The 13,421-nt window shown below is 42.4% G+C and overlaps 1 protein-coding gene across 10 annotated transcripts in view; it reads left to right on the top strand.

The window, feature by feature from the left end:
* PROM1 (prominin 1) overlaps positions 1-13,421 on the top strand; it is a 316,884-nt gene that overhangs the window by 190,986 nt on the left and 112,477 nt on the right. For all 10 annotated transcript variants that reach the window (XR_012753972.1, XR_012753974.1, XR_012753970.1 and 7 more), the window contains 3 exons: positions 9,454-9,671; positions 9,784-9,858; positions 11,208-11,271. Coding sequence is in view for 3 of the 10 variants with exons in the window: in XM_075346904.1 (XP_075203019.1) it covers positions 9,454-9,671; positions 9,784-9,858; positions 11,208-11,271 (357 nt within the window). In the remaining 7 variants the exon portion in view is untranslated. The remainder of the gene's footprint in view (positions 1-9,453; positions 9,672-9,783; positions 9,859-11,207; positions 11,272-13,421) is intronic.

Raw genomic sequence — 13,421 nt, 5'->3', positions numbered from 1 at the left:
TTTGGTAGTTCTAATGATCCTTTCTAATAAAACATCTAAGGCCCCTTGACACGTCATACGTAGACCTATTAAAATCAATGGGTTTGCGCACACATCAGTGTTTTTACAAGGACCGTGTGTCCATATGGAGGACACGCATGTCCATGTGTTCCGCACAGAGGCAAGTTTGTTTTTCTTCAGCAGCACTGATGTCACACAAACCACACAGTGGTGTGATCAGTGTGACACGTAGTGGAGAAAACACATGTCTTTGGAAGAAAATTATTTTCTATACTCACCTGTCTTCGGTGCTGCTGTCACTTGCTTCAGGGCTCGCTCATTATGCTTATTGCATATTCATTGCACCAGGGACCCGGAAAAAAGTGTAACCGCAGCGCCGGAGGCATCAGCACCATGGACAACAGCACCGGGCACAGGTGAGTAAAAAGTTCGTGATCTCCGTATGCTATCATGGAGAATACACATGTGCCAAAATCACGGCACATGGAGGGTCATACGCACCTTGAACATGTCCATGAAAAACGTGTGTTTTCCACAGATATGTAAAAGAGGCCTAAGAGATGGATTCTGGCCCAGCTCATTTATGCTATGCCAAAGATTGCACTGATGCCATCTGCAATTTGCACCTAATTACCCTGTCTAATTCATCTAAAACAAATGCACAAATGGCCCTATCTATTAAAACATCCCCCAAATCCTCTCATGGCATTCTCTATGCCCTGACAAATGTGTTTTGGCACAGTTCAGCTATTCTATGCTCTATACGTTCAGGTGAGAGCAGGATCATTTTCTGAAGATCTCTGGGAGCCACCAATGAATTGCAGAGTTTGTAAATATTAATTATTTTGGTCATATAGTTAAAAAAGGCACAGCATACAGAAATACAAAGATCAAATCATCCATACAAATCAAAATAGTTCATGTTGACATCCATCTATCTAAATAAGGAAGCACACTGGAAATTAAAGGGAGGGACCTGCAGCACTGAGAAAAAGCAGGGTGCAGATATGAATTAGACTGCCCATTTAGCTCTGTGAAGCTGGATGCACGAATGGCCAAAAAGAAGGCAAAACGACATACATTGCTAACATAAAACCTGTACCTTTGTTTTAACAGTAGTCATTACCATTGAGAGAATGACAGGTGCAGGGCAGCAAAGCCTAGGTAAAATACACGAATATATACCATCATGGATCATGGTAAAAATAGCATGTGTGTGTGTGTGCGTGTGTATAGCGCCAATAATTATCATAATAAGGGGTATCGTTGGGATATTGGGATAGGGCTCTCAGGGATTGTGTGGCATCTGCTTGGGTGTCTAAGCAAACCTTCTTTGGCGAGGGTATCTAGCCCTGAGTCTTAAGGCCCCGTTACACGCGTTGATTTTTTGTGCGTTCGCATGTACAATCACACCCGCCCCCATCGTTTGTGCGTTACGGGCAATTTGTTGCCCGTGTCGCACAAAGTCGGTAACCCCCGTCATACGCACTTACCTCCTGAACGACCTTGCTGTGGGCGGCTAACATCCTCTTCCTGAAGGGGGAGGGACATTCGGCATCACAGCGACGTCACACAGTGGCCACCCAATAGAAGCGGAGGGGCGGAGATAAGTGGGACGTAACATCCTGCCCACCTCCTTCCTTCCGCATTGCCGGCGGGACGCAGGTAAGCTGCAGTTCATCGTTCCTGGGGTGTCACACGGAGCGATGTGTGCTGCCTTGGGAACAATGAACAACCAGCGCGCAGAAGGACGCTCAATTTTTTAACAATGAGCGACGTGTCAACGAGCAACAATAAGGTGAGTATTTTTGCTCGTTCACAGTCGCTCATAGCTGTCACACGCTACGATATGTCAAATGATGCCGGATGTGCGTCACTAACGACGTGACCCCGACGACATATCGGTAGATATATCGTAGCGTGTAACGGGGCCTTTAGCCCCAAGTGAAGGAAAGCCAAATACAAACTATGAATGTACGAGAACCCATTAATACCATCCATAGATCTTAACCTGTCAGTGATCTGAGTGTGCTCCTTATCATTAAGTTAATATTAATTTACAACAAAGGATCAAAGTATAAAAGTAGATATCAAGCAATAATGATATCAAAGGGATGTCTTTATATAAAGGTTCTGATTCTGTGAACGTTATCAGTGTTAATCCATGATGGCAGACGGTGCGGGATGTGTCCAGACAGGCCCGTGTAATCACACCTTATACAATTGAGTTAGGGCTCCGGGGCACTCGCAGTAAGAGCGCAGCAAACACTTAGTTGTCCTATGGCAACATTATTAATTTTCGGATGATTTATCCCTGTCTTCTGTAAATTCCTGCTGAAGAGCTCGGCGTTACTCATCGGTGCAGCATAATGTCACCACACAGGAATGTCGAACTCTGACTTTCCAACACGGGTCGTGAGATACAACTATGAAAAGTGAAGGAGCGGGGTATCTGGACAATGCTCTGCATTCCAAAACCAATTTCTGTAAATATCAAGATCAATTATTCCAGGAGAACGGAAATGCCAGCCCTGTTTAGTGATAAATGGTTATTTGTATTGTTAGGAAATCTTGTGCGCTGCTCTACTCCCTAAAGAAGGTGTCCACTCAGTACTCCAAAACGTAAAGTGATTGTCCATTCATAAACATATTTTATTTCAGATAGGTTCAAAATTTGGAACGGATGCATTTACTAATATATTGGGCAATTCATCCAACCTTTTTCAACAGAGTTAAATTATTATTGTGCATTTAAAGGGTTTAATGGGGCATTTTCTATATTCACTTACACTTTTGTTATATCATCTGTCTTGTGATTTGTTTGTCTTTTTTTGTTGCATATTTTATGTTCATCTTTGTTCACGTTTTTTTTAACTTGAAGTCAAAGTGGAAAGGGCAATCAAAGGTAAAAACCCCCAAAAACTGTGATGTGAAGTGTTTGTTCCATATATACCTAGCTGTGCCGTGTGTAGTTTTAATGTCATTTTCTTTGGTTCCATCAACTTAACAGACCCTATAATTTGAAAAATAAATAATCCTGGCAGCAGTCACTATTATGGGGCCCCACTCCTTCATCTACGCACCTGCCCGTGCCCACTATGATATTCTTCATGTATATCATCCTATCTGTTTCATATTTATGGGGTTGTGAAGGAAAAACCATGTGATGTGTTAGAAGCAATGGTAGTGGAATAGTGCATAAATAACATTCTACCAGAACGGACCCCATCAATCACCAGAATGAAGCAATAATAGGTATATTACATTTTGTTTTCTACACAATGCTGCAACCAGATGACTGCCGAGAACTACAATTACAAAGTAGCACACATTCAAGAAGCATCATGTGATAATGGAGATCAGATGAACAATGGGCACCGAGTCACGATGAAGTGTATGCACGTTACACCATGGACACCTACTGCTTCCAATGGACCACCCACCATGTACTACTTAATAAAATGGTGGTGATATATATATATAATATGAGAAAAAAGACCAGTCGCACACTGTGAAAAAAACAAAATAAATTCTACCTTATAACATAAATGTTCAAAGCAAGAAGGCCTGCGGAGACACCATCACATGTTTCTCAACGCTGGCAGGAAACTAGCCAGGTCTTTCACCGGGAAGGAACAACCACGGGAAGGGCAGTCTCCAGTCAAGGAGACCACCTATGCCAAACATGGTATCCATCCACAGACAGCCGTTTTGGGGTATTTGCCCCTCATCAGTGTGGAGTAGGAATCTGGCTAGTGGGACATTGCCTAGTAAAAGGGGGCATTGCTCTAGAATCACTGCGTTGAGAAACACGTGATGGTGTCTCCGCAGTGGTGGACGTTGATCTCCCTAAGGTCAACCATCCTTGCTCACATTATAACATAAATGGAGGTATTTAGAATATTATAATGGCCATTGTAATACCAGCCCAGTGCCTCTTCACGGCAGGAAGGGTGCCGTGAAGGGGCGCTGGGCTGGTATTACAATGGCCATTATAATATTCTAAATACCTCCATTTATGTTATAAGGTAGAATTTATTTTGTTTTTTTCCTAGTGTGCGACCAGTCTTTTTTCTCATATTTATACACCATCCAGATACGCACCTGTTCACATTGTAAAGGTGCTGCCAGTACGGTTTGAAATCAGGTTAGTACCAGCGTGGGAAACCAGCAAGGGAACCCGTTTCATTCTTTTTTTTCTTTTAGACCTCAAATAATGCAAAGAAAACAAGTTCATTATCATTTAGAAACAACAATACTAATGTTTTAACTCAGGAAGAGCTCAGAAATGAATATTTTGTGGAATAACCATGATTTTTAATTACCTCTTTCATGCGTCTTGGCTGTTTTCCACCAGTCTTTCACACTGCTTTAGGGTGACCTTATGCTACTCCTGGTGCAAAAATGTAATCAGTTCTTCTTTGTTTAATGGCTTGTGACTATCCATCTTCCTCTTGATTACATTCCAGAGGTTTTCAATGGGGTTCAGGTCTGGAGATATATATGTTCAGTATATCTCTTAAGTTCATTCACCCCTCACATTATTTTAAATATTTTATTATATCTTGTCATTGGACAACACTGAAGATCTGATACTTTGATACAATATGCAGTGTCAGTATGCAGCTTGTATAACAGTGTACATTTGGTGAACTCTACAAAACTCTGCATACAGCCATTAATGTCTAAACCACTGGCTACAAAAGTGAGTACAAGGTTCAGTGAAAGTGTCCAAATTGTGACTAATTAGCCATTTTCCCTTCCCGGTGTCATGTGATTCATTAGTGTTACAAGGTCTCAGGTGTGACTAGGGAGCAGGGGTGTTAAATTTGGGGTTATCTCTCACACACTCTCTCAAACTGGTCACTGTAAGGTCAACATGGCGCCTCATGCTGAAGAATTGTCTGAGGAACTGAAAAAATGAATTGTGGCTATACATAAAGATGGCCGAGGATATAAGAAGATTGTCTACACCCTGTGACTGAGCTGCAGCTTGGTGGCCAAGACCATACAGCGGTATAACAAGACAGATTCCACTCAGAACAGGCCTCACCATGGTGGACCAAATATGATGAGTGCATGTGCTCAGCGTCAAATCCAGAAATTGTCTTTTCAAAATAGACAAATGAATGCTGCCAGTATTGCTGCTGCAGTTATTGTGGTGGAGGGACAGCCTGTCAGTGCACAGTGCATGCATCAAATTGGTCTGCATGGCTGTTGTCCCAGAAGAAAGCCACTTCTAAAGATGATGCACAAGAAAGCCCACAAACTGTTTGCTGAAGACAAGCAGACTAAGAACATCGATTACTGGGACCATGTCCTGTGATCTGATGAGAGCAGGATACATTTACCATATATTGTATACTTGAGTTTAAGCTGACCCGAGTATAAGCCGATGTCCCTAATTCTACCACAAAAAACTTTGGAAACCATATTGACTTGCCTTGTATAAGCCTAGGGTGGGAATTGCAGCAGAAACTGAGACATTTCAAAAATACTACATTTTATTGGGATCTATGTTTTATGTCCCCCCTTGTAGTAATGTGCCCCGTCCTTGTTCCCCCTCCCCTTATTGTAATGTGCCCATCCTTGTGCCCCTTCCTTTGGCCCTCTAGTAAAGTCTCCTGCAGTAATGCGCCCTGTAGTAATGTCCTCCTACTGGTCCCCTTCTTGTCCTCTATTATGCAATAAAAATTATTCTCACCTCTCCTCCGTTCCCGTGGTGTCCTCAGCTGCCTCTTGTAGACCGCAGGCCCGTAGACCCCTCCGTGATAGCGTCTGATGCATGGGGCTGCTGTCTTCCATCATATCTTTACTGCAGTTGAATGCTTTATGGCAGAGGCGGTGCGGTAAAGCATTCAACTGCTGTAAAGCGCTGAAAGCAGCAGCAGCCTTGTGTATTGGACACGATCACGGAGAGGTCTATGTGCCTGCGATCTGCAAGAGGCACCCCTTGATGATCACATCCAGTGCACGGAGCCACCGTGCTGTCAGCGCTTTACAGCAGTTGAATGCTTTACTGCACCGCTGCCGTCGTAAAGCATTCAACTGCTGTAAAACCATGATGGCAGCCTGCACCAGCGGTTCCGTGCACTGGACGTGATCATCAAGTGGTGCCTCTTGCAGATCACAGGCACACAGACCCCTCCATGATCGCGTCCAATACACAGGGCCGCCGCTGCTGTCAGAGCTTTACAGCAGTTGAATGCTTTACTGCACCACCACTGCTGTAATGCATTCAACTGCAGTAAAGACATGACGGCAGACATCAGCCCCGTGCATCGGATGCTATCACGGAGGGGTCTGCGGTGCCTTGCGGTCTGCAGAAGCAGTTGAGGACACTGTGGGAACGGAGGAGAGGTGAGAATAATTTTTTTTGTGGGACCCTCACTCAAGTATAAGCCGAGGTGGGCATTTTCAGCATAAAAAAATGGGCTGAAAAACTCAGCTTATACTCAAGTATATACGGTATTTGGTTCAGCTGGGGTCAAGCGTATGTGGTGGCAACCAGGTGAGGAGTATAAAGACAATTATTTCCTGTCTACAATCAGGCATGGTGGTGGCAGTGTCATGGTTTGGGGCTATATGAGTGCTGACGGCTGTAGGGAGCTACAGTTCATTGAGAGAAACATGAATGCCAACTTGTATAATGACAGTGAAGCAAAGCATGATCCCCTCCCTTTGTATTCCATGAAAACGATCCCAAACACCTCCAAGACTACCACTGCCTTTGTAAAGAAATTAAGGGTAAAGGTGCCCAGACCTAAACCCTATTGAGCATCTGTGGGGACTCCTCAAACGAAAGGTGGAGGAGCGCAAGGTCTCTAACATCCATCAGCTCTGTGATGACGTCATGAAGGATGGAAGAGGATCCAGCGGCTCCTGTGAAATTGTAGTGAACTCCATGCCTTCAAAATAATGGTGGCTACACAAAATATTCACAATTTGGGCACAATTTGACCATTTTCACTTAGGGGTGTACTCTTTTGTTGCCAGTGGTTTAGACATTAGTGGCTGTGTGAGTTATTTCGCGGACACATCAGATTTACACTGTTATACAAGCTGTACACTGACTACTGTACACTGTATCAGTGTAACAGATCTTCAGTGTGATGGGGTGTACTCACTTTTGTGATATATGCTATATATAATAGCCAGGAGAACTTGTGGGGAATATATCCTCTTTATGATACAAGTGTATTCCCACCTGTGACCGTCTCTTTAGCTCCGTTTTCGCCTCTTTCTGCTGTGAAATATTTTTGACCGGCTTTGACAGCTTAGGAGAACAATGTGATCAATCATTCCTATTAAACGTCTTAAGAAAAGCCAAATTGATCTTTACAGAAGTGACATTTCTGCAGATTTCAATGATGGAGCAGCCACTTCTGCGCTTGTATTTTATGATGAAATTAAGATATGGAGCTGTGTATACGAGGAAGAAATAGATTACGGTGAAGACTCTGTTCTTCCACGTTAGGACACTTAAGATGATGCATGAGGTTGTCTGACCTGTAATAAATGGAAAGTGCCTTCTCATCACAGGAAAGAAGAATAAAGCTTAGGGACTATTAAATCGCAGATGTTCTGCGCCAAATATATCTGATCCCATAATCATCAGTCAAGTAGAAAAACATCCAATAGAAAAAAAAAAATCGTCTCCATTCTGAAGAACTTTAGCCACTAAAACTAATAAAAATAAAACCAGAACAAATTAAATATATTTAGTGGATCATTTAAAAGATGGAGGAGGACTATTTTTTGGGTATGACCTTTTCTAGGTTGTGACCACAACAGACAAATCCACAGGAATACCAGAGGATGCTCCGAAACACTGTGCCACTATTGTCACTTTTCCCCGTCCATGTAGATTATAAGTTCTTAAACAGTAAAAGCTAATTTAATTTACAGATCAATAATACATGTGAAAATAAGCAACTTTGCGATATCTCAAAAAAATCTGCTTTTATAATTGGATTCGTTGCTTGCCCTCTCAATTTTTGGGAAAATTCTGTCTTCAGTGAAAACAGATTCTCCCATTATTGAAATAGGAGATGACAGTTGGTGCTTTAAAAACTCTATGAAGAAGAGTGGAGGGAGGAGCTAGAGGCAGACACAGACAACTTCTACATAGAACTTTATTAGCACCAATTGTCATCTCAAAAATACAAAAATCTGTATTCACTAAATACAAATTTTACTTGTGAACTGAGAATTTTCCAGATAAATAATTAGTCCAGAAGGAGAAAAAAAACCTGATGTCATGCTAGGTATGGGGAAGTACCACGCATATGGTGAAAGGGAAGGGAGACCCTGTGTCTACAGAAGGGGGAGATGGTGACCATTGACCAAACCTCTCAATGGTTCCTGGCTCCCCTGACCACCCTAGATAGGTTCTGCACCTAGCAGGATTCTTGACCCTGGCTGACCTTGAACTGGGATCTAGGTATGGAATGGATGGGATGAGCGCTTAGTCAACTCCCACTAAACGCTAAAGAAGACACACGGAGCACAAACAAGGGGAGTGAACGAACACTTTAGCTCTAAGAAGACTCAAGGAGAGAAAACGCAGAAAACTGTGTTTTTTCAGATGAATCTAAGCTGATTGCTTGCATCCAAGGCCTGTATAGGAATATGACACTGTCACTAGCAAACACCCAAGAAAAATGTGAGTATGTAACGACACAAGGGGAAGTGATGATTAGCAGCTGAAAGGTGAGGATATCCACAGGGTCCTAAAAGGAAAAGGATAAACCCCAAACAGAGAAGATACATGGGATACCATTTACACCATAGCAGGAAGAATAGCATGTCAGGGAGCAGTTTGTGTAGCCAAATGCTACGACCTTCTAAAGCCGGACTCCACAGGATTGTCTGTCAACCGTGACACACCCGTGACAGCGGATTTTTCTAATAAGATCTATTCTAATGTTTCTTCATTTCTGTACCATTGTTTTATAAAAAATTAAATTACAATCACTTATTAAGGGCAATGAGCTCTTTCCTTTTGTCTAGTTTATGTTCATTTGTCCTGATTACTTCCCATTTTATTTGTGTGTTTAAGTCTCCTCATACTGGTACACAGGGAGAAACCTTACCCCTTAGATCCCAATTTTTTTTTCTATCACTCATAAGCCCATGATGAAATGTAACTCATGTCTTTCCTTGAAATCTATAATTGGTCTAGTTCTCCAAAATGATCCACTAGTCTTTTTCTAGTCCTGTGAGTTTAGAATATCTTGTTCCTTGTGTGGTCATGTAAATCTAGTGAAATCCACTGTGTTCATAATATTCCACCCTGATACAGTGCAACAGAAAGAAGGGAAGGTACAAGATTTTTACAATAGGCCCTGGACCATCGTGATCAAAACTGATGGATAAGAGAAACCAAATGACAAGTTCTTAATTGGGCTTAGAAATCTCATAAAATATTAACCGCCATATTTGTTTCCTCAGCAATCAAGGAAACAAAGGAAGCTTTGGAGAACATCAGCGTGTCTGTGGAAGTCCTTCAAGAGGCAATGGACCGGCTACATGAAAACCTTACAGATGCCAAGATACAACTGAACACCACATTGAGCGACCCGGCATGCTTCACCAACGTGGCACTGATTCCCTGCAACAAGATCAAGAGCTCGCTCTCCCAACTACGGGTCAATGCCAACTTCAGTTCGGTAAGACAAAGATTCAATAAACCAAAGCCCCAAAACTAAAAACTAATCCTACCTATAAATAATTGCATATCCTCATTCAGTAATTGGCACAATCTTGAATTATTTTCCGTAGTTACCAGATCTAAACCATCATCTTGGCAAATTAAACAACGTTCTCAAGACGGATCTCAGTAACTTGGTACAAAAGGTGAGACGCTGAATGCTTAGGACAAGATTATACCAAGTAGGTCTTGGCAGGTTTTACCAAAGCATTGTTCATGTTTTTTATTAGGAAAAACTTCTGCCTTACACAAAATACTTGTTAGTAGAGATGAGCGAATCTTATTAAATTCAATTTCACCGGCTGCCACGCTAGGTGCCGGGAAGTACCAACTGCATGGCAAAAGGGAAGGGAAACCCTGTGTCTAGGGAGAGCGAAGATGGTGACTCCTGACCAAACCTACTGCTGGTCCCTGGGTCCCTCAGCACCCTAAATAGGTTCCGCACCTGTGCACCGTGCCGCATACCTGACCCTAGGGTTCCCTAGTGCTGGGCCCTAAATAGGGAATAGATGGGAGGTGCTCTTTGCCAATCCCACTAAACAACTATAGAAGACACAAGAGGGGACACACAGGGGGAAAAGCATGAACTATGCGGCGTTAACCCCTTCTCCTCTCCTGCTTTGAAGACGGGTCCAAAAGGGGGAAAGATGAATCCAACAGGAAAGCTACCTAAACCAATGAATACTGACAACAGGAACAATGGAAAGTCAGGGAGCATTCTGCGCAGCCAAACGCTGTGATCTTCGATGGCCAGAAACTAAATGACTGTCTGTCCCACATGACACACCCATGACACCAGCTTTTCTGATATTTTTTCCAAAAATTTGATTCACGGCAAGTTGACTCACTACTGTGGGTAAAACGATGGTAACTAGTGATGGGTGAATAGTAATTATTCATGTTTAGATTATTCATAACGAATACCAAAGTACTATTCCGGTATTCATCACGAATAAGGAACCTAATACAAGTGAAAAGGGAACCCGAGCATTTTTTTATTTTTGCAGTGCCAAATACTGGAATAGTATTTGGTAAGCATTATCTGAATATGAATAGTTACTATTCGCCAATCGCTAACGTTAACCAAGAGCCTGTTCTTCACACACCAATCTTTTTCTCTGCGTTGCTGTGACACACACTATTTGTAAAGTTTATTCAGTGTTTTATGGCTTTCTCTCCCAATCTCTATGGCTAAGCTGTGACCTGTGACGTTGTCTCACTATCTAGATTCACCACAAAATTGCTGATTCATTCCCTGTTTCGGCTTTTATAGGAGCTATGATAGTCCTCCTAATTGGCTGGGCTATACCATGTGATGTGATAGCTGCTAGGCATTATAGTTGAAGCCAACCCAGTCTGGTACTGCAGCTCAATTCCTTTTTACGTGAATGGGGGTAATCTACATATGCTACTTTTACAACCTTTTTAACATTGCTTGTTAAGTTATTATTTTTTTGCTTTGTTAAGATGTTTTCACCTTTTTTTTTTCCTTAAGGGTTATGCTGCTTTCAATAATACTCCAAAAATGGTACAAAATCAAACAAAAAATATAGAGGAAGGTGAGTGACTGTCTTCTTCCTTGGCACTAATGATACAGTCTTCTGTCATTTATACTAATAGTCCAGTAGATCTCCTCCAGCATTAGGACTATTTAGACTGTTTCCTTTATAGTAAATAGCGTCCAGTAATTTGCTGACTCCTCATTGATCTACAGAACTGGGCACAAGATGATGATTTTCAATAAGAGGTTTTGCACACAGAGCCATATGCCCTATATCTGCTTGTAGGGCAAATTACGTCTGTACTTACAGCCTCTAAAATTATAGGTAGAGGTACAATAAGGATCCAAATATAACAGGGAACTGGTCATTATTTTATAGGCCTACTTTATAAAATGCATGTAAAGGCACACTATTACTGATTAAAGCCTTACCTTGCTTGTAGCAATCCACTTTTTTTTCAAAATCCATCCTTAAAATTGCATGCTAATGAGCCGCAAGTGCAGCGGGATGGGACACAATACTGATGGCTCTCCTGCCTCTATCCCTATTTCCCACCCTTTTTCTTTCTCAGTGACCTGGATCCCCTAAACAAGAACTCTTTCAAGCGTCATCAGTGCCTGCAGTGGCGCATGCGCAGTAAGGTCCTCGTGATGTCACAATACCCCAGTATCGATCTGAGCAGGCACTGACAACGCTTGAGAGACATCTCGGTCAGTCTAGGCAGGGCCCTGAAACAGGAGGGACCTGTCAATCAGAGGCAGGAAACAGGCAGGGGGTGAGGAATAGTGAAGCAGGACAGTGCAGAGCCCATATCATTTCAATAATGGATTTCTCTAAAACAGCTAAATAGATTTCTACATGAAAGGTGAGGATCTAATCATCATTAAAGTGTCTTTACATATATGCCATTGGTTTTGGGTATAAAATTCTAATGACATGTTTTCACACTTATGCCTGTGGAGACACCAGGGTCAGGGGGTTCGCTCGTCCGCTGGCCTGGCATCTCACTAACCACCTAAGAAACAACAAAGAGCCAGCACCAATGTGCACTAAGGCATCAAATATTCCAAACTGCATTATAAAAATTTTTTTTGAGATTTTTGGCAAAAAATTGCAATTTCTTGAGCTGCTTCGCCACGTCACGGCAAATCTCATTTGAAGCAGTCCTACACTAAAATATTTTTATAAAATGTGCCATGCGGCCTCACATATAAATAGCAGAACTGCTCTCAGCAGCACTCACCTGGTCTATTGCAGTCCCGTACCCATGACTGAGTCATGGCTGTGGGCGGGACAGGTCCAAGCAAATGCTGCATGAAGTATATATATAGCCTGTGGACAAAGCCTGATGACCCAATGTGAACAGTCACCAAACGCCAAAATCTATACAGATGGAATACATCCCAAATTGGGGTGCATAGCAAGGTGGAGGTCAACCACCGACCAATTCAACAAAGAAACAACAAAGAGCCAGCACCAATGTGCACTAAGGCATCAAATATTCCAAACTGCATTATAAAATTTTTTTTTTGAGATTTTTGGCAAAAAATTGCAATTTCTTGAGCTGCTTCGCCACGTCACGGCAAATCTCATTTGAAGCAGTCCTACACTAAAATATTTTTATAAAATGTGCCATGCGGCCTCACATATAAATAGCAGAACTGCTCTCAGCAGCACTCACCTGGTCTATTGCAGTCCCGTACCCATGACTGAGTCATGGCTGTGGGCGGGACAGGTCCAAGCAAATGCTGCATGAAGTATATATATAGCCTGTGGACAAAGCCTGATGACCCAATGTGAACAGTCACCAAACGCCAAAATCTATACAGATGGAATACATCCCAAATTGGGGTGCATAGCAAGGTGGAGGTCAACCACCGACCAATTCAACAAAGAAACAACAAAGAGCCAGCACCAATGTGCACTAAGGCATCAAATATTCCAAACTGCATTATAAAAATTTTTTTTGAGATTTTTGGCAAAAAATTGCAATTTCTTGAGCTGCTTCGCCACGTCACGGCAAATCTCATTTGAAGCAGTCCTACACTAAAATATTTTTATAAAATGTGCCATGCGGCCTCACATATAAATAGCAGAACTGCTCTCAGCAGCACTCACCTGGTCTATTGCAGTCCCGTACCCATGACTGAGTCATGGCTGTGGGCGGGACAGGTCCAAGCAAATGCTGCATGAAGTATATATATAGC

Source organism: Anomaloglossus baeobatrachus, chromosome 1 (assembly GCF_048569485.1).
Source record: "Anomaloglossus baeobatrachus isolate aAnoBae1 chromosome 1, aAnoBae1.hap1, whole genome shotgun sequence".
Lineage (NCBI taxonomy): Eukaryota > Metazoa > Chordata > Amphibia > Anura > Aromobatidae > Anomaloglossus > Anomaloglossus baeobatrachus.
This window is presented reverse-complemented; position numbering and strand designations above follow the sequence as displayed.